General features: G+C 31.2%; 5 protein-coding genes across 6 annotated transcripts; 2 read left to right on the top strand and 3 right to left on the bottom strand.

Moving 5' to 3' along the window:
* Positions 1-3,861: 3,861 nt before the first annotated feature.
* On the top strand, positions 3,862-5,415 carry LOC106769859 (enoyl-CoA delta isomerase 2, peroxisomal-like). The gene has a single exon (XM_014655641.2). It carries the CDS (start codon positions 3,976-3,978, stop codon positions 4,720-4,722), a length of 747 nt encoding a protein of 248 aa, XP_014511127.1. The 5' UTR covers positions 3,862-3,975; the 3' UTR covers positions 4,723-5,415.
* LOC106769860 lies at positions 5,195-7,244 on the bottom strand. Its single transcript, XM_014655642.2, has 5 exons — positions 7,082-7,244; positions 5,970-6,084; positions 5,795-5,884; positions 5,532-5,630; positions 5,195-5,434 (listed from the first exon to the last, which is right to left on the bottom strand). Exons 1-5 carry the CDS (start codon positions 7,147-7,149, stop codon positions 5,333-5,335), a joined length of 474 nt encoding a protein of 157 aa, XP_014511128.1. The 5' UTR covers positions 7,150-7,244; the 3' UTR covers positions 5,195-5,332.
* Positions 7,245-10,638: 3,394 nt separating this feature from the next.
* LOC106770821 (CASP-like protein 5B3) lies at positions 10,639-13,370 on the top strand. Of its 2 annotated transcripts, XM_014656635.2 has the most exons (4): positions 10,639-11,189; positions 12,450-12,582; positions 12,753-12,953; positions 13,044-13,370. In XM_014656635.2, the coding sequence occupies exons 1-3, from the start codon at positions 11,062-11,064 to the stop codon at positions 12,945-12,947; spliced, it is 456 nt and encodes a 151-aa protein (XP_014512121.1). In that variant the 5' UTR covers positions 10,639-11,061; the 3' UTR covers positions 12,948-12,953; positions 13,044-13,370. The 2 variants fall into 2 exon arrangements, with proteins under 2 accessions (XP_014512121.1, XP_014512120.1); XM_014656634.2 differs by having other exon boundaries at positions 10,640-11,189; positions 12,753-13,370.
* A 2,052-nt stretch (positions 13,371-15,422) lies between these two features.
* LOC106769782 (transcription factor bHLH104-like) lies at positions 15,423-18,996 on the bottom strand. The gene is made up of 5 exons (XM_014655533.2): positions 18,811-18,996; positions 18,033-18,095; positions 17,634-17,711; positions 16,994-17,156; positions 15,423-15,949 (listed from the first exon to the last, which is right to left on the bottom strand). Exons 1-5 carry the CDS (start codon positions 18,900-18,902, stop codon positions 15,686-15,688), a joined length of 660 nt encoding a protein of 219 aa, XP_014511019.1. The 5' UTR covers positions 18,903-18,996; the 3' UTR covers positions 15,423-15,685.
* A 2,577-nt stretch (positions 18,997-21,573) lies between these two features.
* LOC106771519 (RING-H2 finger protein ATL16-like) lies at positions 21,574-23,131 on the bottom strand. Its single transcript, XM_014657511.2, has one exon. It carries the CDS (start codon positions 22,692-22,694, stop codon positions 21,666-21,668), a length of 1,029 nt encoding a protein of 342 aa, XP_014512997.1. The 5' UTR covers positions 22,695-23,131; the 3' UTR covers positions 21,574-21,665.
* Positions 23,132-24,434: the final 1,303 nt, after the last annotated feature.

Genomic DNA, 24,434 nt, shown 5'->3' with positions numbered 1-24,434 from the left:
TAAATTAATTATATAAATTTGAAATATTATAAACAGTTTTTGTGATCTTTGTTTAAAATAAAAAAACAAAAAAAAAAATGAATTGTGAACCTTTTGCAGGCTTAATTTCAAAAGTCAGGGAATGAAGTCTGTAATGGGATCGTTATTTGTTGTAAACACAACAAGAGTTTAATTAAAAAATAATTATGAAAATATTAGCCATTATTATGGTAAATACTTTTCTAAAATTAAAACGTAATATTAATTATTTTAAATAAACTTTGAGTGGATTTAATTTTAATTTTAATTTTTCTTATCTCTTAAAAATCTTCGACACACTTGCTAACACATCAACTACCAAAAAATATTCAATAGTTTTATATGTATACATAAGTGATACATTAAAAATATTAAGTAGGTTTAAATTATCGGATGATTATCGTACTTTTTATTAATCTCAAGTAGATTCTCTTGTAATTTTTGTAAATTAATAACAATTAAGTTTTTTTCGTTAAGTAGAAACAAATGACGTCTGATGTGGAGTATATTATACATGTAGATCTAGATTGTTTTATTATGTGGAAATAGAATTTAAATTATGATGTGCAATTAATAACATTATAAACAACCATCTTCTTCATCGCACCACTGCATATCTAATGTTGTCGTCATCTCCATTGGACTACTGTGATTTTACCATGTTCGTTCCAATCACCACCGCGAGCAGCATTTTTCACACGTTGCATACCCGTCAGCTTCATCACACACAACATGTCGTCGTTCAGCCACCGTGACGAAACCGTAAACACATAAATCGTGAGTTCCACCATTGCACCATGGTCGCCCTCCATGAAGACCTAAAAACCAGAAAACTCAGATTGTGAAAAGTCCCAAATCGCAACCAAGACACAAACCAGAGAAGCACCACCACAGTCTCGTGTCTTTGTTCCTCTTCCACCGTAAATCATTTTCTTCACAAACATGCAGAAACCAAATCGCAAGAATTGCACAGTCACAGCGGTCATAGAGCATCTAGTTCCATTATCATGCACCTGCAATCATAGATAACCCAAAACCAGAAAAATATAGAGAAACACAAAATGAACCCCTAACTCGCGAGTTTGCAAGCTCCTCACCACAAAACCATCAACCTCGCATTAATCACTAACAAAATCCAAATCATTTTCCAATTTGTAGAGAAAACGAAACCCTAGTATGAAATCCTTGAGCAATCTGAGCTTTATTGCACCACCTAGGGGTGACAAAAACATCGACGCCCGCATGTATCCATGGGTAAAATCCATTACGGGTAGTCAGTGTCCACGGTAATAGGTACCCGCAGGTAGCAAGTAATTTAATACTCGCTCATTAAAGGATTAGGTTCGGGTGTCATGCTATTCGCACATGCGGATATTCGTTACTTGTCTATAAAATAAAATTACACTTCTACCCCAATACGTTTTCTTATTTTTTAAGATGTGTTATTGTTCAATCTTTTTTAGCTTATTTGTTGTCGTCAGTTCTCCCTAAGGTGCGAGGAAAATGTTTTTTTACATTTTTTTTACAATCGCTTATGTGATAGTTCATAATTGGTTCACTTCAAATATACAGATCAATAAAATAATGACACATGATTTATTGTAAAAAAATTGTTAAAAAAAAGGGCATGCTTTCTTTTTTTAGCTTCTGTGTATTATTATTTATTCTGTGAAAAACTTGTTTATCATAACATTAAGGCTAATTGACCATTTTCTTGTGATAGTCTTACACCTTTTTATCGAAATTAGTGTTCCAATAATTCTTTATTTCATTGTCTTTTCGTCTTGAAAGCCTCCTTACTATTAAAGACATGTGTGGAAGGATTTAGAATGAGAACAATGTTACTAGCTATAACACTTTTATTATTATAAACTGAAATTTATTGTAGGTTTTGAAAATATATATTTTTTAAATATTTGCAGGTAGAAAATGGATATCAAACAAGTATACACAAGTTGTAAAAAATTCACTAAATTTTCTTTTTATCCAGGTATTTGATGGGTAATCGGTACGATTTTTATATGCGAGTCGGGTTATGGGTAGACATTATCATCCTTGTCTGACCTGACCTGTTGTCATCGTGACCTCTCCCTCGCGCCACAACGACGAATCACCTACAAATTGAAACCGGTAAGAAATTGCGTTATTGCGAACATCACGCAAACCTCATATTCTCCAAGGAATATCGTGCACTGCCTCCATTAACTTCTTCAAACCACACAAAGGAAAATACCACATAACCCAACTATCCAGCGTGCCATCGTGATAGAACCAGCAACCACCAAAAAACCTTCTTCATGTTGTAAACATTGATACAATCGATATCGTGGATAGAGTTGCACATCGGAATAAGATTTATAAGATAGTAGAAAGCGTGTTCGGTCACAAGTTAAATTAAGATGGTTAGTTTTAAAAATCAATTTTCTAAGAGAAAATTTATCAAACAGTTGATGTGCATAAAACAGTAAAGAGTGTAGGGAGTAGAAAAATGATACACTGGATTTTTATACTGATTCAATTCAAAAGAATCTATGTCCAGTTGTTAATCACTGTAAAAAGTTATCAACAGTTTCACTAAAAAAACAGTTTCATAGTTTTACAATAAGTGAATGAAAATAAAATAAAAGAACCTTCCTTCGACGAACGAACCGGAAGGGTGCTTCCTTTGACCAATGAACCGGAAGCGGGCAATCTGCACTTTCCTTCGACACACGAACCGGAACAGCACAAATTAAAATCTTCCTTCGACAGACGAACCAGAAGATGACCACCTTGCCAACTCGAAGAGAACCCTCTGACTATCGACACACGAAACGCGAGCTTCTCCTATTCACGAGACCATGCAAAGTGCACTTTATCACTTTGAGAACTCCCTCAGACAAACTGTATTTGGCATAAACCCTTTTCACTCACCGAGAGTTTCCCTTAGGCACACAACTCTAATACTCTCAAATGAAAAGTTAAACTATAAAAGTTGTGTAAAAACCTATTTATAAACCCAGGGTCAGAAACTGAAAAGTCATCTCCCAACTGTTAGAAATAATCTATTATCGTAAGTGATAATCAATTATTTGTGTCCGTTATGAGATTTTCAAAAGAGTGATAATCGATTATTCTCGATTATTCTAGAGTAAAGAGGTTTTTCAAGGAAGCTCAGGATAATCGATTATAGCTTCACATAATCGATTAAATGCGCAACTTAACTAAAGTTACGAGATTTTCTAAGTATTACATATTCAAAGATTTTCCTAATACATTTATATTATACAAAGTGCTTTTAAAACAATTATAATAGCTTCTTCAAGTCTATCTTCTTGCAGCAACATCAAAATCATTTATCTTCAAATTTACCAATACTTCTCATTGGTAACACATGTCATCGCGACACAAGAATTCCCTCTGCATCAAAACTCTAATTTGGATGAGAAATTGCATGTCATAATTCACTTCAGGTATAAATTATCATCATAAAACACATTATCCACTAAAATTAATAAAAAATGACATGTCCTCCAAAAAAATATTATAGTTCAACACATTAAATGTTGTTTTTTACCATTTAACGAAAATGACTTAATTGTTACTAATTTACAAAATTTAAGATCTCATTAAGAAATGACCGAATTGAGACATTCAAGGATTTAAACCTATTAAAATATTTCATTAATATTTATATTAAAGTTATGATTTTTATAGTAATGACAAATTAACTAATATAATAAAAGTATATATTAATCTTTATATTAATTATATTAAAAGTTTATATTTTTTTTTCTTGATTAAAAGTTACATAATACTGATGTATATATACATATTATAAAATAAAAAATTGAAATAACTTACTATTATCCTGTCTGTTCCAATTCTCTAATTCTCTTTCAATAGTGGGACTAAGAATTTAAAAAACTCGGAATGCGAAAAAGAAAGACCTTTTTTTGTAAAGAGGATGGTTAACCCATGAGCCATACACAACTGATCTCAGCTACCATGGGGTGCACGTTAGAGAAGAGAGGATCGGTTTTCGTTCTAACCCTAACCAGCGAAACCGACGAACAACACCGTCTCAACCCCACGCTCCTCTCCTCCCTCCTCGCTGCCCTCACCCAAGTCAACTCCCAAGCCACCGACGCCTCCGCCCTCGTCACCACCGCCCAAGGCAGATTCTTCTGCAATGGGTTCGACTTCCACTGGGCGCGTGCAGCTGCCGACCCCCAAGCTGCCCGCATCCGCCTCCGCGCTATGTCCAACTCCCTTCGCCCCGTCCTCGCCGCACTCTTCTCCCTTCCCATCCCCACCGTCGCCGCTGTCTCCGGCCACGCCGCCGCGGCGGGAGCTGTTCTCGCGCTCACGCACGACCACGTCCTCATGCGCGGTGACCGCGACGTCCTCTACATGCCGGAGGTGGACCTCGGCATCACGCTCCCTGACTACTTTGCAGCCGTCATGAGGGAGAAGGTCGCGGCGGCGCGTGACTTAGTGCTCGCGGGGAGGAAGGTGAGGGCGGAAGAAGCGGTGGAGATGGGGATTGTGCGCTCTGCGCACGATAGCGCGGAGGGTACCGCGGAGGCTGCGATGAGGCTGGGGGAGGAGTTGGCAGGAAGGAAGTGGGTTGGGGAGGCTTATGTTGAAGTGAGAAAGAGTTTGTTCCCTGAAGTGTGTGATGTTTTGGGTTTAGCACCTAAATCCATTGTTTCCAAGATTTGAAAGAAAAAATCATGAATTTATTGTTTTGTTATGAATGACATAAACAAGGATGAGCATGAGATTGAAGAAAAAAAAAAGGGTAAATCAATGTAATAATTTCAGACCATCATGTAAATGATCATACTTCTATTGACCTGGTGAGGAAATTTTTTCTGTTAGGACTGTAGCCGGTTATTGTTGTCACCTTTTCTTTTCCTTTAGAGCATCATCAATAAAAATGGTCCATCTTGATTCATTCATGCATGGAGGTGGCTTCAAGAACCCAAAGGGGCCGAATGAATGATCCAACAACACTTCACTGAGAATTTCAGATTGTTTCTCATGCATTAACATCTGATTTCAGTTAGTAAGAATTTTCACTCTGCTTCCAACAAGGAAATCCATTTACTCGTGAAGTATTGATAATCAAAATAGCTTTAATTTCTTTTTGCCAAGTAGAATATAATTGCAAGTAAAAGGGGAAGCATGCCAATAACCAAAATATGGTCCATCTGACAAATAAACAAAAATAATTTTAATAAAGTCTAAGTAACTATTCCAAACTCAGATCAAATACTGAATGCCGAAACTAAGCACTCTGACAAACTAGTACTTCTTTTACTCTATTTTTCTAAACTGTCTTCGCTTTAGGGGTCTTCTTCCTGAGCTGACTCCTGGGAATTGAGTTCTTCATTCCAATAAAGAATAGCAATGCCCCAAAAAGTGCCGTGTTCTGCCATCAGAAGTAACCGCAATACTATATATCAAGTTCTCACACAAATGAAAACATCAATTAGCAAGACATCAAGTCAAAAAAGTTTTAGACAAACCAGCATGAATTCATTCAGCAGATGATTATACTTGGGCTTGCCAGGTCTATAGTTGTAGAAATCGTACAGAAGTGGAGTGGTAAGCGCCAAATGTAAGAGCTATAACAAAAACAACAACAAAAGCCTTAAATGCAGAAGCTACAAAAATAGAAAACAATAAATCTGGATTTATAATTCGTTTGAAGCACAACAATGACATGAGCTTCAAAAGAACACTTAAGATTTAGAATAGTGTCTTCTTCACAATATAACCAAGTCCTTACCAGTAGAAAAGATCCAAATGTGCTGCCAAACACAAACAAAATCCCACCAACCCCCTTGAGAAATATGATAACAGAAATGAATTGCCGGGCCTGTATTTAGTATTTCAGTCAGAAAGGGTACTAAATAATGAAATCTATTCAGCTAAAAGGATAGTAGATAAAAAGATGGCCTCACATCAATATCTGGTAGTGCTACCCCCAATTTGGAGGACAAATTTTTCTTCACAACAGTGAGTTTGGGAATCAACTCCTTCGAAATGGGTCCACCATTGGCATCAAATTCATTAAACCTTGCATTATAAACGTTATGTCAACAAAATTGCAATAATAAGAAATTCAGTCACACAAAGTAGTACGTTAGCAAACCAAAATTTCGTAAGTACCCAACACTTCGTTAGCTAATTTTTTTTTTCAAACAAACGGATACAACATAGGTACAGAAGTTTAACATATCATAACCCAGTGATGCACCTATAGGGAAGTTGAAAAACCAAATCAGATTAGATTCCAGTTATTGGACTTCGGAGCAGGATCTGCAGCATGCGAAACAATGGGATTTATCTTGTTTTTCATTAATGGGGTTAAGGCCAGTAAATAAAACAATGAATTTTATCTTGTTTTTCATAACTAGATTCATTTTAGCCTAAACCTGAAGCTTCTTGACACATAAAACTGACTCCACAATTAGATCTATAAGCTTGGGCTCAAAAGAAAAACAGCTTAAAAACTATGCAACTCAAGAATTTAAAAGCACATTCACTCACGGATATTCAAAAACCACTTAAAAGTTCAACATGATACCATAGTCAAAAGCAAGGTCTTAACACGATCTTTGACATTGGTGACAAACACTGCTGATGCAGTCACAATTGCAGTCAAGAGACTCCAAAAACATTAACCTTGCGCCAAAATTGCGGTCACAAACAGTTTTATAAACCCTTGCTCAAAAGACAGTAAACAATCAACAATCAACAATCAACCACAATGGCACCTATATTCTAGAAAATCAACAACTCCGTTCATTAATGCACATTAAAATTGAAAGCAAAATCCCGTCATTAATCCGTGTATGACGTCCATAAAAAGGACTCAAAATGCGTCTCCAAATCCTAAAAAGACGCACCCTTTACACTCAATCCTCGAAACCAAGGCGAGAAAACAAAAACCCACATCCAAAAATCGAAAACAAAATGGAAAGAACAAAAGCCAACATCCAAAAACCGAAAACAAAGTGGAAAGTGAATTCCTTTAAGCAAAACCGATAGATCTGTCAAAAGGGTGACTTACAACTGCCATGCCGAAAGGATGAAGAGGGAGGCAAAGAGAACGCGACCCAGAAAGGAGGAAAACCCCATTTTTTTCTCCCTTTGGCAGAGGTGAACAGAGTGAAGCTCGGAGAGAGAATAATGGGGAAGACTATAGAGAAAGAGAAGCAGAGTTAAACAAGGAACACGAAATCAAATATAATATTTGAGACAGAGCAAGCGAAAGTTGGTCAATTTTGTTAAGCCAATATTATTAAAAGAAATCATTATTATTTATTATTATTATGAGTAAAATTTGGAATAATTTAAAGGAAGTTGAGGGTGTTAAGCAAGCATGTTAAATATTTGTATTAAAGATATAAAAGTAAAAAAATATTTATTATATTGCTTTCACTTTAATTTACTCTCATTTAGTTTTAATGTAATATAATTTTAACATAATTATACATACTAATAAAATTAATTGATTTTGTTTAAAAAAGTTAAGATATTATCAATATACCAAATTAATCTTTATTACTACTATTTTCTTAAGATCTCACTATTCATCAATACAAAATATAAATATTTATAATATTTAATAAACTAAACAAAGACAACAAATTAAAGAATATATATATCAATAATTTCTCACATGCCTTATGATATAATAAGGATTAAAAAAATATTTATTTTCAATTGAATGCATCACCTACCACCACTATCAAGTTGGCTTTCATTAGATCTCTTTAGCCACCATCACATTCATAGTAAATCAAACATAATTGCACATAAAAGAAGTCAATCTGAAGAGTAGTAGTCAAGTCTAATCAACCAAGTAATTATTTATTAAAAAATCAATTTCTTTTCTAAAAATAATTTAAACAAATAGATTCAAATATAATCACCTATAAAACTTCTTTTAATTTTATCATTTAAGTATAGTATAATGTTTTCTATATGTAATTTTCTTTTCGCAATAAAATAAAGTGGACTACTTATATAAGAATTTTTATATATTTAAAAGAAGAATTGAACTAAAATATCAAATTTAATACAAAAATGGTTTATACAACTTAAATTTATATAATAAAGTACTCATTATTTTAAATTTTTTAAAAATATATTAATTTGATATCTGGACATGTTACTCCATTTTAATAAGAGCCTGCAAAATGGGTGGCCTCACCCAACAATAAAGTAGAAAATTTATGTCAGCCTTTCTTGACCCATGATCTAAATAGGCCATCAAAATTTGGCAACCCCCACTTTATATTTCGTAATTTTTTATCAATTAAAAAAATTATATATATATATATATATATATATATATATATATATATATATAGTAAAATAGTTTTAATTTTTCTTTTAAAATATAATTATTGTTTTCAAAATGGGTGATTGGGTTGGTCTAAAGTCATTTTGGATCTCAATCACTAAACATAATGTCTTATAGTTGATACGTTTTAGTTTATGTCACTGGTTTTCCAATTTGATATAAATAACCTTAGAAGAAAATAACTTATGTCATTTTATCGTAAAATAAATCAAGTTTTTTTATTAGAAAATATATTTTTGTGAACTAGAATTAATGTTTCACATTACAATTTTGAGGGCAATGATTTATAATATGTATAATATATCGATTCAAATTGTTTGAAATCATATATTTATGATGATGTGAGAATATAGCATATTAAACATATAATTTATTATTAAAACGAGATGTTATTGTTGATTTATTATTAATTGTTTAAATAAGATTGTAAATTTTATACTTTTTATTTTATTTTAAGCAGGAAAATTAAAAAATTTCCTCTAATATGTGTGAATAATAATTAAGAAATTATGTGAAAATTAAAATTAAAGATTTCACACTCGTTTTTTTCTTATGAAAAACTATAAGATTGAAAAGCACAATATTCCGTGAACAAAGGTAGTGATTTCAGGTGAAGTTATCTTACCAATTTTAAAATGCTGTAATCATTCAGACATTTTGTTCTGTATTGAACTATAAAATCTGGAATTAAAATTTCTCCATATTTTCTTATGCTAAAGTTGTTTGATGGGACAATGCAAAGAACACATAGGGAGGTTCAACACACATATATCTTTACTCTTTAGTTAAGTTTTTACGAATTTGTTTTTAGTATCATTCTAAAAGATTTGTTGTTAATGAAAGTATTTTGTGTTTATATAAATCTATCTATTTTTATTTTATCTGATGTAAATTTTTTTTTGTAATGATATAAAAAACATGGAAAAAAACTAGTTTCATAAAAAGCAAAAAATACCCCACTACAAATTTGAATATGCAAACATATAGAAAGCTAAATAATTATACAAGATTTATGTTAAAAATATAAGTAAATATATTTTATTATTGTATCTTAAATAAACATATATTTAGTTTATAATTAATTTTCCAAATATATATCTTATATTATTCATTACCTAATTAATATCTTAAGATTATTGTATTTATTATCATTGATTTATTACCAAAGTGAAAATGTTCACTATTTGGTTTTCCATCAGCAACTATGATCTTGTATTATGCAGTTTGAAGACAAGATTTTGCATTGAAGTTTAAGGTCTCTAACAAAAAGGAAAATAAGGTTATCTGAAAAATCCATGTTAAATATGATTTATGCAATTTATTTAATAGCAAGTATATATAGGTAGATTTACTCTAAAATCTATCTGTATAAACCAAATCACCTTAAACCGTAAGAAATTGAAAGTGAAATTTTTTGTTTTACTAACTGGATAATGTTCATATGTTTTTGTTCAATAGAATTTAACTTTTTTGTATTAATTCTTAATAAATATTAAATTAAAAAAGGTGATAAACATTTAAAAAAAAACATTATTTTAATAATCTCTTATGTAATGTCAATTCAATTCTTAAAATTACATTTTAATCGCAAAAACAGTTCTGGGAAACTTAATTAAGTAAAACATACTTGTTAGACTTTTGTATATAGATTTTTCCGACCTAAGAATTCCTCTCATCTCACATCTAATGAACAAGAGTAATTTATTCAAAAATTATATCAAGGATATAATTATATACTAGAACCCTAATTATATATTCAACCCGATGAGGCAAAAACTGTGGCGTGGAGGAAGGCTATATAACTTGGCTTGTTGACTTGAATATCAACAAAATTATCTTTAAGATGGGTTTGTTAAATTTGTGTATATAGAAAATTTTTTCTTTTTAAACTTTGATATAAATTTACTTTTTTCATGAACTATCAAATTGCATATGACAGATTATTATTAGTGAAATGAGATCGACCACCTTTTGAGTGAAAGAAAAAGCTGTAAAATTCAGCAACCTTGTAATATTAATATAGTTAAGTTTTTCTTTTCTATAAGTAAGATCCAATGTTAAAATTTAGGGTTTTAAATTTTACATTTTGGGATGAAAAAATTGATGAATAATTCTCATTACTATCATCTGTGTTAATATATAGATGATAAGTGTCCTTTTATTACGTCATAAGCACGGTGGAAACGCTGAAGTGCATCCACATGTTATTGAAGGAAAAAGTTAAAATGGCATATTAAAAAGTACTTAACTGATAAAATCTCTCATATCGTTATCATGGTCCTCATAAATAAAGTGAATTTATGATGAATTGCTAACATTAATTGTTCATGGTCTCTCTCTTTCTCTCTCTGCTCCATCATCTCTTCAGTCTGTGTTGTTGCTTTCTTCTGTCTAGTTTGTTGGGTTGTGTTAAGCCAGATTCAAATTTCAACTTGGAATCTCTGATTTGTCCTCTTCTTCTTCTTCTTCTTTTTCCCTTTGGGTCTCTATTTCTGTGCCTTATCTTTCTGTTTGTTTGTGACTTTGTGTGGTGTGTGATGGGGGTGTGAAGTTGATGTTAAAAGTCTCACCTTTCGATCCGTTGATGGTTTGTTCTGTCCTTTGGACTGAAATCTGAAAATGGGTGTTCATTGTTAGGCATTGAGGAGCTGATCATTGATTTGATTTGGCGGAAAAAGAAGATGAATTATTGTGGCGCTCCTGGCTCTGTTCTTGCACTGGTTCTTAGGATGACACAGTTCACTTTTGCTGCTGGGTCAATTGCTTCCATGGCTACCACATCCAGATTCTTTAATTTGACTGCCTTTTGGTAATCAGTCAATTCCCTTCTCCTCTCATTCAAGCCAAGATTTTGTTTTTCTTCTGCAAAACTCCATCATGCACTTATTTCAGTTTGGTCTGAGTTTCATGAATGAGTGTTCTGTTCTCAAAATAAATTACCCATATTATATGTTTTTATATTGTTTATGCTTGATTCATCTTCAATGCTGAACTTGTCTGAATGACAGAGATTTCATGAGTGTTGTGTTCCCAAAAGACATTAATCGTGTCATACGTTAGTAGATTGTTTTCTGATTCCTTCATCTTCATTGCTGAATATGTATGGATGTCAATGCATTCAACCAATTTGAACCATTGGACAAATGACTCATATATTAGATATTGAATCATCCGATCTTCATCCAACAGTTATGATTTATGAATGTGTGGATACTTATTGATTATTTCATCCTTTTTTTTGAGTAAATTGCAATGAGTGGCTTCATGAGACTGCACTCTGCTTGCTTTTGTTTTTCACATTGTGAGGACACAACCTACTCGGTATTTGAACTATTCAATTCCAAACTACTCTGAGGCACCGAAGATGTATACTTTGATTCACCTTATAAGGAAAAAATGCCTTACCACTGACTACTTAGGTCCAATAAGTGATTTTGTTGCAGGAAATTAATTAGTTGGTATTTTGATTAGTACATGATGAACACTAATTTTGATGTTTTAAAATATATATTGAAAAGATTTTTAAAGTACCAACATCGTTGTATTATTAATACTCAGCAGAGGACAACATAAAAAATCCAGTAAAGAGTCTGGACTTGTTCAGAAGATGCTCTCCTCCTTCAATTTTTTATTCTTCCCTACAAAGAGGCAGTGGATTTCACTTCAAGATCATGATGCATTTCTTCGAGGACTTTATGCTTCAATGCTAGAATTGAAGAAACATCTGAATGTGTGTTTATGATCTGGCAGCTTGGTACAAGAAACTAAGAAACTAGCCTCATTGTCAAGATGAAGGAAGTGCTTGCATGGAAAGGAGGTCTGCAGTTGAAACTCAATGGAGCGTGACTGTGATAGACCTCCTACTGATTATATTGTTCTCTATTTAATTTTATGTTATTTCTTTTCCTAGACAACAAATAAAACATGTCTCATGAAGCTTTTTGCTTCTTCTGATGAAGTGGTGATCAAGAAATTAACCTTGCATTGTTCATGAATACTTCAATAACAATGCATGTATGTTGGATATATCATAACTTTAATGCTGACTGTTCCATTGGTAATTATGCAGTTACTTGATAGCTTCAATGGGATTACAAATCATTTGGAGTTTTTTGCTAGCTTTATTGGATTTGTTTTCTTTGGTGAGAAAACAGTCCCTTCTCAGTCCAGTACTAATCAGCCTCTTTGTAGTTGGAGATTGGGTTAGTCTCTTAGCCAACCTTTACTCTTCCCAACTTTTGCATATTTGGATAATCTTTATATCTCTTTCAAAAGTATGATTAGTCTGTTACAGACAGTAGCACTTACTTGTTCAGTTATGATGTTTATCATTTGACAAGTTTTGTTCTTGACCACTGTGCATTCTCCACAGGTAACAGCAACACTGTCTCTAGCAGCAGCTTCTGCCTCAGCTGGCATAACAGTTTTGTACTTTCATGATCTGGGACACTGCCACTTTGGAGAGGAGTGTCAGAAGTACCAGGTTTCTGTGGCACTAGCATTCCTAAGCTGGTTTTCAACTTCATTATCATCTGTAATTATGTTTTGGCTACTAGCTGGCAGATAAGAAAAAGTATTGCTCTTTCTTGAAAAATTCCACAAGTTTCTCTCATCCAACCGAAGTTCATCTGATTGAAAATTATCTTTTTGATGCTGTTGATAGGAGGGAATCACTTTAGTTCTGCACTCTGAAATTTAACTGGGGTAGCTTCAGAATGCAGATTGTAAAGGGGAGGAAAAATGTATATATGATTTTGCCTTGCTAAGATATAAACCAGTGTCTACCACAAAGCTTAGATGCAGCTGCTTGAGATGTTTATTTTCCACTTACTTCATCTTTCAAGTATTGGTTAGAGATATTCAGAGCATGTTCATGTTCAAATACATAGTTAGAAGCACTTTTTAGTATATTTTCAGTTCTCAAAAGTTACTTCTAACTTGTATTCAAACAGATCCTTAATACTTGAAAAGGAAGATGCAGTTATGTTGATCCCCTTCTTATTTTTGTGGATATACCATTATATTGTGAGCATAGTTAGGAGTTTTTATTAGTTTGGATCAATTCAAATAAAACCAATTAAATTGGTTTGAGTTTGTAGTTTAATCAAATTTAATTAGGAACAAATCAATCAAATTCAATGGTTATTGGTTTGAGTTCAAGTTTTGTGATTTACTAATGTTGTCTTTAGGGTTAGTTTTTTTAATGATTATTTTCACTTAAAGAAATTAAATATTAAGGAAATTTAACAACTCTTTACAACTTTTAAAAAATTAAATAGAAAACATTTCCCTTTAAAGTAAAACCATAAATTTACACATAAAATTTAAACAAATTCTTAAGAAAAATTCTTTTGAAACCTAATTAAGGAAAAATTAAAAAAATTATTTTTTTTTTCAAGCTTTTTGAAATTTTCAATCCCCACAACGAAATTAACTATATATTTTTTGAAAAGATGTGAGACAGTAAAATAATAGAAAATAATCTGAAAAAAAAATGGTTCAAAAAGTTCAAGTAAGAAATTTTTGTGAGAGACATCTTTATTATTAATTATATTATATGTAATATTATGTTTATAATTATATATTTATAATTTATGCTATTATTTTGTAAGTCAATCATAATATAAAATTATTGTTTCTCCCTTCTTTTAACTATACAGTCCGCAAAGTTTTAGAAAAAAAATATATTTATTTGAAAATAAATTTGGAATCTTACTCTTAAAAAATGAAGGAAATTATGTTGTCTCTAAAAGATGTTAATGAAGGATACTTATTTGACAACACTTAATACTTTTTAGATTAAAATTGTAATCTATCAAATAAATAATATTAATTTCACATACCTCCTCCAGTGTATATAAATTAAGTTAGGTTTTTGTTTTTTATTTTAATGTAGAATGTTAATATCTAGAAAATTTAGTTTTGCAGTTAAATAAGATAAATTCTACTTATATTTAAAATATTTTTTATGGGACAAGAATGCCGAATGGACTAGGGATATAATATATTTATATCAAAAATATTATTTAACAATTGGATTGTTATTTAAAATGATTTATTTAGCTCTAAATCAATACTAAAAGAAGATGTTTATCTTTATTTAATTTGATTTAAAACTAAATCTTTTATCGAACAACTTTAATGAAAATAATGATAAATATAAAAGAAAATGTAGTAGTATACGATATCTTTAAGACATGCTTAAATTACAAGTTTCATAGAAAAAAAATTGTTTAGTCTAGTTATGTATTTGACATTTTTACTTATATAAAATATAAGATTTTAAAATGAATATATACCAACCATTTATATAAAAAGGTGTGGTGAAAATGATTTCCTTTTTATCTTTTCACACAACTTGCACAAAGATTATGTTATATTTTATTTATCATGATCTATGATTCTAAAAGAGATACACAAACACAATTTTGATAGGATATCCTAAAATTTTCACATGCAAATCCAGATTAAATAATTATTTCTTCATTTGACATTATGAAGCACAGTGATGTAGGGAAGTTCAGAATCATATCATCCACAACAATATAATTGATAAATACTTTAAACCATCAATTGAATAATCACTATAAAATAGTATATAAAGTTGAGGTACCACCTAAAGCATGTAAAAAGAACAGTTAAAGTAAAGTGGTTGATTTTTAATAGATCCAAGTGCTATTGGAATCACATCAACATTTCATATTCTATAATGGAAACAATATTATTTTTTAAAGAAGAAAAAGAAATGTGGTATAACTTAATCAACCAATTTTTGTTGTTAATGATTTCTTGGTAAGTTATATGGTATAATATAATTCATATAACTGACATCACTTAGTAAAATAGTAAAATAATAAGACTATCATATGTTACTATTTTATTAGTCCGTATATTTAAAACAGATCAATTATGAGCTATCATATAAACACTTATAAAAAAGTTATAAAAAAAAGTCGTTAAAAAAACATTTTTCAAATAATAGTGATTATCGTAATTTAATAAACTGAAGCAAAACATCAGATTTCCCAATGAAGATCAGTCATCCAGAAAACATACTCCATATCAGTAACATAGTCACCAAAAAAGTATGGAATTTTGAGAGCTACTCTGAAGCAAAGAATTGGGCAATTTACATTGGACATCAATAGTTTTCATGTCATAGCCATCATAGTTTTACTTGTAAAACTATTTAGCACATTATAGCAAGTAAAAAGAGAGAAAAAGAATCAAAGCAATGACAGCATTTACATGTCAATACTTTGAGAGTGTTGTGAAATGATGCAGAGAGGCATAACAGAAGCAACACTATGCAGCAGGAGGCCTAAGCTCATGATCTTGGGATGTATCTCTGGCAGATTGAGGAAGATATTGCCACATTGGAATGTAGCCATAGTTTGGATAAACAGCCATCTTGTTCACCCCTGCTTGATAAGCAGCAGCAGCAGCAGCTGCTACAGGGGGTGCCATAAACCCTGCTGGAGCAATGGCCAAAGATTTCAACTGCTTCTCAATCCTCTCCTTATCTGCTTTCAGAACAAGTTTCTCTTCACGAAGTTCGTTTTTCTCGGCCTGTTCAGACAAATAAATTCTGTAACTTTGATTTTAACACTAATGCAATGTTGGAGAGTTTGAACTCCTAAGGTGTTTTTCTTCAATGAAACAAAAAAGATAATTTAAATTGGTTGGAAATTCCACGTCGACTAATAATAAAGTCAAATTATAATATATATATATAAATATATGCAAATTTCATTTTATAAACGGATTGGTAACTAGAAGAATATGCAAATATTGATAGGCAGAATCAACAGAAGTTGCATAACTAACTTGAGGAAGGGCTAGCTGAATGCAGACAACAAAAGAAACAAACACAATTAAATCAGAAGTAAATAATTCCATCAACATAGGATGCAGTGACATTACAAAAAACTATGTTAAAATAATTCATAAACCATGTTACTGAGAGGATTGAATTTAAAATATAATCCTCGTCTAAGACAAAAACAGTAAAATGGACAAGCATCCAAAAGCAATGAACATAAAATTACCACTTTTGCTCTAAGGATAAAAAATAACCACTGCAGGAATATTACAATTCCCATTTTTTTCTAAGGAACATAATCAGAGAGGTAGATGCAACAGACCTCGGTAGCAACTTTTTTCAATCAACTTTTACTGATTCATAAGCTGCTTAATTTCAGAATCGCTAATCATTATTTTTCTTCTCCATGCAGAAAAGGACCACCTTACTAAATGCTTTGTTGGCGTGCATTCTGACATCAAGTGTATGCTAAAATCACATCATTTCAGCACTACTTACAACAAGACTCATGAAAATTAGCAGTGCAAGTGATATAACCACTGGTGTAACGTGAAGCTTGAAGCCCTCTAAGCCTTCTTCGGGAGCAATAAGTAGAAAACAAAACAAATGATAAAGTCTAATCCTTTCAAGATGAAAAGCTTCTGGTAGTTTCACCAAAGTCAAATTCATTTTCTTTCCAAGAATGAATTATGTCGAGAGCCCAACATTTCAAAGAAAACCAATCCAAAATGCAGAAAGTAAGAGAAATAAATATTCAACTCACTACAGAATATGTCTGAAACAATACTGACCTTCAAACATTTTATTTCCTCTAATAATTTTTCGTTTTTTGTTTTGAGTTCCTGAGCTTCGGTCTTAAGTTGGCTCAAGACTCTGATAGCATCATCAAGTATAGATGGTTTATCTGTTCTCACAGGTCTCCCAGGTTCCAAAACAGAGCTCAGGTCACAGAACCTGCAAAAAATCACAATCAAGTTCTTCCCTTTGGTCATTAGAAGCAGAAAAAACGCAACACAAAGCAGGAAGAGTTGATTGTTACATGAGTATCTAACATACCTGGTGATCTTGAGTATCTAGAAACTAAGATCACTTTTCCCATAACAATAGAAAGTTATCAAAGAAAAGTAACAACTGGAAATTAATGCAAGTTCGTATTGCCTTGTGCTCAGAGAAGTCATATGCCAAACGAATAATCTTTGAATTGGATGAGAGAGTTGAAAATTTCACACATTCAGTGTACCACATACATGCGATGTATCTAACTCAATTATCTAAAACAACAATGCGTGAAACACAACCTAAATGTGTGAAGAAACCAGAAATTAATGGGGAGAGTATACATTCCTCATGCAACAGCTACAGGAAAAGCTAAAAGTTGAGCCAGTACTCTGTGACATCAACTATAAATTCAATATATAAAAGCGTGCATGCCTTTCATTGAGTCTCTCCCTCCGCAATTTCTCACGGCATGCTTTTGATCCCGCCTTACAGCATGAATCAGTACGCCCCCTACAAATGATTTGCAACAAATTGATCACAAAAAAATGATTCAAAAGACAGCATCACTACCCCAACAAAAGCACAAAAAAGAAAGGCAACTCAATCAATTCCGTTAAAGCATAAGCTTGAGATTTAACGGGTGTCTGAGAGACTAAATCAGATACATGTACAACAATCATGCATGCTTTAAAGTTCACATCTTTTTGTTAATCAATGAAATTACAAAAAGATAGTCTATGGAGTCAAAACAATATTTTCATCAACTTTTCATAACAGTAATTACATCATCACATAGTACATCACTCACTTCAAAAGCAACAAACAAGATACCTCTTCTTGGTGTTCTCTTCACAAGCAACAGCATCATCTGGAATTTCAATTTCAGTGCTCAAACTTGCAAACACAGGAAAAAAGAAAACGTGTCAGCCATCTGCCACACAAAATATTAAGCATAGACAACAACCATCATCTCTTATCCTACCATGTAATTAGGCTACAATAATCAATAGACACCAAGTTTGCCACACAACATTAAGCAAAGACAATATTCATAATCTCTAGTGTGATTTAGCTAGATGCATCAATAGACACCACTAGCTCTATATACAAAAAAACAAAAAATAAATAAAAAAACTAATTTTTCTGTATGTTACATTTCCCAGTATAAAAGTAACAAAAAAATTCAAAATAATTTATAAAAAAAAGAACTTGAATCACCCCAAACATATAATAACACAACAATTAAAACCTGGGAGCTAATGCACCATTCGAATCAAATTCCATATCAGGGTACATCAGAAAATACGAATCCAACCATGCAACACCAAATTCCGCAAAAAATAACAACAACGTTTCATCATACATCACCGAATCAACAACATTTAAAAAAAAAAAATTGTTTAAAGGGATGAACTTGAGCTACTACAAAAATACAACGAACAAATCAATCAATGATACAGATTAACATAAAAAAAGGGTAATCTTAATTTTCACCAAATCACATAATCAATAGCATAAAGATCAACAATGAACCCCAAAAAAAAAGAAGCATGCAATCATGAAACCAGAATAGTTAAAAATGAAAAGTTCATAAAAAGAAGAAAGAAACCTGTGATTGGGCCAAAGGAAATCAGGGGGCGCTTGATCGATGAAAGAGTAATCGAGAAAATCCCAACAGCTGCTGTCACCTAAGGAATCCATTTGCGGTTGCCACTTCTTTTAACCAAACCGCCCTATCTATCTTCTCTCACACCAAAAAGCCTTCAAATATTCCCTACGCAAATAATAAGAACAGTATTTTGGCTTTTACCACAGAAAATTTTCATTTCATGAAATCAAATTTATGATAAATTTAATATATAAATTATAAACATATGATTGATTATATCACCTACCTTATTTTTTATTTTTTTAATATATTTTTAGTTTTTAAATGAAATATGAATTTGTTTATTTCTCAAATTTAAATATAGTTTTTTCTTCAGAAAAATAAATATAATCCTCGTAATCAATAACAACATTTTTCTGACTAATATTTAGGTGGTTTATACCATTTAATACTTTCTACTTAAATATCACTTTAAAGTATTAAAAGAAAAATTAATGCTATATCCATTTGTTTTAAACTTTTTTATTTCTTCTATTGTTTTATGCTATAACCAAAGTATACCTCTAATCTCTCAAAATGCATCTTAAAAATAAGTTAAGCTACTCATAAATTGTTCAAATTTGATAAAATAAATTACGGCTAAGGATTTATTTATTTGATTAAATATACGAGTTCAAGTTTGAGATTGAACTTACCATTTAAATTATTGTTTTAAAATTTTGTGAATTTTTTAAATAAAGATATTAGTGTAATTTATACTGTATATGAAATTTTAATAGCTTTTCTTATATGATGTACAATGAAATTATTATTTTTTAATGTTATATATGCATATGTTTTATTATTTATCTTTTATTCGATGATATTGTATTTTTCTAATATAATTCTATTTTTATAAAAATATTTTTTAATTAACATACATTAAAGGAACTAGAACCAGTAGAAATACATATAGTTTTACCAGATTTATGAGGTGTAAAAGAAAATATGGGGTGCAAGAAACACTTTCCTTAGTGTAACTTTCGGCCTCTGAAGTTTTAGCATCCTCTTCTAAGGGATATCTCTGCTTTAGGTATTACTTCCTACACCCAATCAAATTTCTCACTGTAACCCTGTTATATGGTGACTCAAGATTCTTGAGTGACTTCGGTGTTTTCCTTATACTGATGAAGATTTTCACGTTTGAAAAGAAAAGGATGTTTATATAGTTGTATTCATTATTATTTTATTTCTAAAAATAAAAGAAAAAAAATTAATATTTATAATTTATTTATATTTTTTCATTCATTGTTATTTTAACATTTATGGTTAAATATGTTTGTATTTATACATGAGAGTGAAAATGGAATTAGTTCATATTTTAAACTTTCATATAGTTTTATATCAAACTTAAAAAATAAATATAATCCTTTTCATTTATAAGACATTAATTTTTTAAGTATTAACTAGCGTTTATGGTTAACATTAAATTAAAATGTATTAAATTATATAAATAAGTGAAATGTCAGTTTAATTATATTAAAATTTATAATATAAACAAATTTTAAATTTTCGTTAAAAATGTAAAGAAGAAAAATATATTTAACTTTTAAATTTATTTTGTAGGTCTTCCGATCAAATTTTAACTTCTAAAATAATAATATATATTTTTTTTTGTTACAAAATTACCATTAGAAAATGTATGTCAATTAAAGAAAAAAAAACAACAACTCACGGGGCAAGACTCAAATTTACGTTTTTGTGAGATATGAATTAGGTCGATTTCAGTATTATTTGTCGGCATTTAGAGTTAATATTTCCTCTTTGATGTTTAGAGACACTTTTAATTGAAAAATATATTATAATTCTATAATATTAAATAGGAATGATGAAAATAAACAAATCTAAAGAAAATAATAAAAAAGTGATATAAAAAAATTAGATTAAAGTCGAGTTTATTTTTTATTTTTTACTGTTTTCTGTAATGATTTTTTTTTTTTTTTTATAAAACCAGATATTTATGTGAGAAAAATTAAGTACAACTTAACCGTGTGAGGAAGGACATAGACACTAGTTGAACAATTGATCGAAAGTAGAATTAGTTGGAAAAGCACGTTTAGGTGAAGAACTTTTGGTAGAATTGGCCCCAAAAAAACGCAACTAGGAAATTTCTAAAAGATGAAAACCTAATTGGTAAAATTTCATGAGAAACCTTGAGTTTGACTAAATGCAGAGGAGACAGATGTAATTATAACTAGAATAGTCAAAAATAGATGATAAGGAAGAAGACTTAAAAGTCTTCCAAAAATGGTAGCCCAATTCATGGGTCATGTAGGTCAAGGAGTCAACGTTCCTAGAAAGAGTCTCATGAAGACTTTGTAAAAAAAACAACACACATTTTATATCCAAAAATTTATTTTTCCGATACTCTTTTAACAGCTTTTTAACAGTCTGTGATTAATCAGTTTTAAATATCTTTTAAACATAAATCTTTTCTATCTTAACTATTACATGTAAATTTCAGCAACAAGCTTACAAATGTCAAAAAGAAAAATTTAATGTTATCCTGTGATAATATTAAATCCAATTTATTAGCAAGTTGTGTAAATAAATAGACTAGTATTGAATTTGATTTCTTAAACAGGTGAATATTTAGTTTCAATTTTCAAAAATAGTAACTTTGTTCTTTCTATTCTTTATATTTAGACAGAATTCTTATTCTGACGAAACTTAAACTACTATATGTTAAAGCAAGTTCATCGATCATAAAAAAAAATGGAAGACTATATATAAAATCATCAAGTTTAAGCTGTAAGAAGCAAGAGTAACTTCAATGAAAAAGTAGACACCTAGAACAATTAATCTGAAGAAAAATTTCATGGCTCCAAATCAACAGGTTGTACAGCATTTCTTGATCTGCTTCCATGTCCAAAAGAAAAGAATGATCTCTTCACTCTGTCACTGCCACCACAGGATTCAACTGTGTTAATCTCATGAACATGTTCATGTTCTTGTTGTTGCTGTAAAACCTGCTGAATTGCCCCATAAAACTTTCTATCCACTGATGAATCCATGGAAAAGGACCTCCTCATGGCTTGAACTGATGAAAAGCTTTCACCTTTGGCTCTGATGCCAATACACTCATCTCCCAAGCTGATCACTTTATGAAGCTTCTTTGCATTCTTCTGTGAAGAAACAGCAATGGTAGGCAAATCTTGTCTTCCTTCCAGGATTTGGTCTCTATCATGTTCACCATCCAAATCAATCACAACAAAACCTTCATCACTGACATTGCTTTCAATGTTTTGGCTTTGGTCTTGAGATGAAAACCTTGGAGTGAGAAGGTTTGGTTGGTGAACATGGACCTGGCTTGTCAAGGACACAATTCTTCTGCAGAGAGGGCAATGAGTGTTGTTCTGAAGCCAAACATCTATGCAATCAATGTGAAAGACATGGCTACAGTTTGGTATAACCCTCAGCTTCTCATCTTGTTGAAACTCACTCAAGCAAACTGCACAATCATCAAGGTTGCTTCTTTCACCAAAGTTTGTATCCCCTTTTTCTGGCTTATAATGAATCACAGGGATTAACCTGATAACTGCTTCCTCTAGCCCTCTTGGCTCGGATGCTGCTGAGAATCCAGCAGATGGATCTTCTTCACCTTGTCTGGACAGAGAAAATAGTCTTGTGTGATTAACATGGGGCCAATTGAAGCAGCACTTGACAACTAACATGTAGTAGCCTATAAGGAAGAAAGTTGTGAACATCATTCCTACCACAAGGATTGCTAAGAGGGGAAGATTTGAACCAGAAGGATGTGGAATATCATGATTTGGAGGAACTGTGCAAGGTGAATCAGCTTGTGTTGGAAAATGAAGTAGGTGTCTTTGGCTCACAAAATCCATATCAGATTCTGCAAACAAAAGGGTTATCTTATATCTTGGAATTTGTCACATGAATCGAGTCTTATCACACTTTCCCTGAAAAATCTTTAGTGTATGCTTAATGCACTAACCGAAGTAGGCCATGGTTTTTTCCCCAAATCCAAACAGAAAATGGGAGTGGTTGGAGAGTAAAGAGGAATGAAATATAGGGTAAGTAGTGAGAATAGAGAAAGATAAGAAGACTTATAAACTAGGAGGTGGTAGAGAAGAGACATGAAAGGGTTTGAAATTCAATGAAAAACTGTTGTCAAAACCAAGTGAATTTCAAACAACGATATTGAAGATTCACGTACATTTCTTTATGATACTAGTCTTTATAAGTTTGAATGTTTCTGTAAGTTGCTTTTACAATCACTTAATGATGATGTGATAGGCTTTTGTAATTACATAAAAAGAGTTATTGTTTCTGACTAGAAGTAAATTTGGTCATATTTACCAAAGCTAAAAGTATTTTTGTTTCATAAAATTATGCATGACTTGGAATGTATTTGGTGACTGTCCAATATCTAGGGTAACGTATGGTTCAGTTTTTAATGAAGGGTCTGTAGAGTGAGTGGTGGTCCAGCTAGAATGGTGACAGTGGTTCATCATCAATGACCAAGTCTTTACCAATGAAACTATCTGTTGACCTCAACAATAGAGTGAAAAATGTGTCAAAGTCTTAAGTTTGAAAGTTTGAGGCCTTCTGAATTCCTTCATTTCTTCTATATTGTGGGAAATTTAAGGGTAAGTTAAACTCTCGCATTAGATAAAAATGAAAAAATAGAATATGATATAAAAGTGAAAGAACTATTAATTCATTGTCTTAAAGTTTTGGATAGAAAATAGTGTTAATTCTTTATATGATTAAACTCAAATGTCATTTGTTTTTGTGTCTCTAGTAAATCTCCTCTTCGATAAACCCAAGAAGTAAGAGTCATTGGTTTTAGTAAAATTATTAATACCAATGCATATTCAAGAGATTTATCTTTCATTTACTCAGTCTCACTTTCTTTGTATCCATAAGATTGAAAAGTAAAGTGGTTCTACAATCATTTCCATGTTCATAAACCATGAAAATTAATATAATATAGTTAGTGGTTGTCACTCATATCTTATCTAATCATAGAAACGAAATTAAGTGACCCATGTTAATGAAAGAATGAGTAAATAATTGGATGGTGAATAATGCAACTTGCAGCATTGAATATAAAGCAGCTTGTAGAGTGAATATGTGACAGACATTGAATATTCAAGGTTTGAGATTTCTTGGTGATTGTTGTTTTTGCAGTTTTAAGAAAATGTACATACTGGTGGTTTGGTTACGGGTGAGTGGAAATTTTTGTTAAGAACACATTTTTAACAATTTTTTCATAAGGTATATGTGACAGTATGTAATTAGTCTATTTCAAATATTTTTTTAAACATAAATTCAAATAAACTAATAAAATAATAAAATGTGTCTTAATATAAAAATAATTGTTAAAATATCAGGATTCGTAAGTGATATTTTCCTTCAAAACTAATGTTACTAATGCACCCATTTATGAACATTTTCTTGTTTAGAAATAAAATTGTCTATGCACCAATTCCCAGATGTTGGTGTTCTTATTGACATCTACAATAGTTTCGAAAGTCACAATAACTTTCTTGAAGTAGCTTCAATTCCATAGATATAGTGGGACTTCTCTAAATCTCATCCATGCAATTTTATTTTTGGAA

This window comes from Vigna radiata, chromosome 8 (genome assembly GCF_000741045.1).
Source record: "Vigna radiata var. radiata cultivar VC1973A chromosome 8, Vradiata_ver6, whole genome shotgun sequence".
Classification (NCBI taxonomy): domain Eukaryota; kingdom Viridiplantae; phylum Streptophyta; class Magnoliopsida; order Fabales; family Fabaceae; genus Vigna; species Vigna radiata.
Note: the sequence above shows the minus strand (reverse complement) of the source record. Positions and strands in the feature narration are given on the sequence as shown.

Excerpts from the sequence above, each read along its gene's own strand:
- LOC106769859 (XM_014655641.2), top strand. The coding sequence starts at position 3,976 with ATGAGCCATACACAACTGATCTCAGCTACCATGGGGTGCACGTTAGAG.
- LOC106769782 (XM_014655533.2), bottom strand. The coding sequence starts at position 18,902 with ATGGATTCCTTAGGTGACAGCAGCTGTTGGGATTTTCTCGATTACTCT. Across the intron at positions 17,712-18,032 it reads GAAGAGAACACCAAGAAGAG|GGGGCGTACTGATTCATGCT; the intron begins GTATCTTGTTTG and ends AATCATTTGTAG. Across the intron at positions 15,950-16,993 it reads AGGAAATAAAATGTTTGAAG|GCCGAGAAAAACGAACTTCG; the intron begins GTCAGTATTGTT and ends TTGTCTGAACAG.
- LOC106771519 (XM_014657511.2), bottom strand. The coding sequence starts at position 22,694 with ATGGATTTTGTGAGCCAAAGACACCTACTTCATTTTCCAACACAAGCT.
- LOC106770821 (XM_014656635.2), top strand. The coding sequence starts at position 11,062 with ATGAATTATTGTGGCGCTCCTGGCTCTGTTCTTGCACTGGTTCTTAGG. Across the intron at positions 11,190-12,449 it reads TTTAATTTGACTGCCTTTTG|TTACTTGATAGCTTCAATGG; the intron begins GTAATCAGTCAA and ends GTAATTATGCAG. Across the intron at positions 12,583-12,752 it reads TCTTTGTAGTTGGAGATTGG|GTAACAGCAACACTGTCTCT; the intron begins GTTAGTCTCTTA and ends CATTCTCCACAG.
- LOC106769860 (XM_014655642.2), bottom strand. The coding sequence starts at position 7,149 with ATGGGGTTTTCCTCCTTTCTGGGTCGCGTTCTCTTTGCCTCCCTCTTC. Across the intron at positions 5,631-5,794 it reads CATTTGGATCTTTTCTACTG|CTCTTACATTTGGCGCTTAC; the intron begins GTAAGGACTTGG and ends TTTTTGTTATAG. Across the intron at positions 5,435-5,531 it reads TGCTGAATGAATTCATGCTG|AACACGGCACTTTTTGGGGC; the intron begins GTTTGTCTAAAA and ends TTCTGATGGCAG.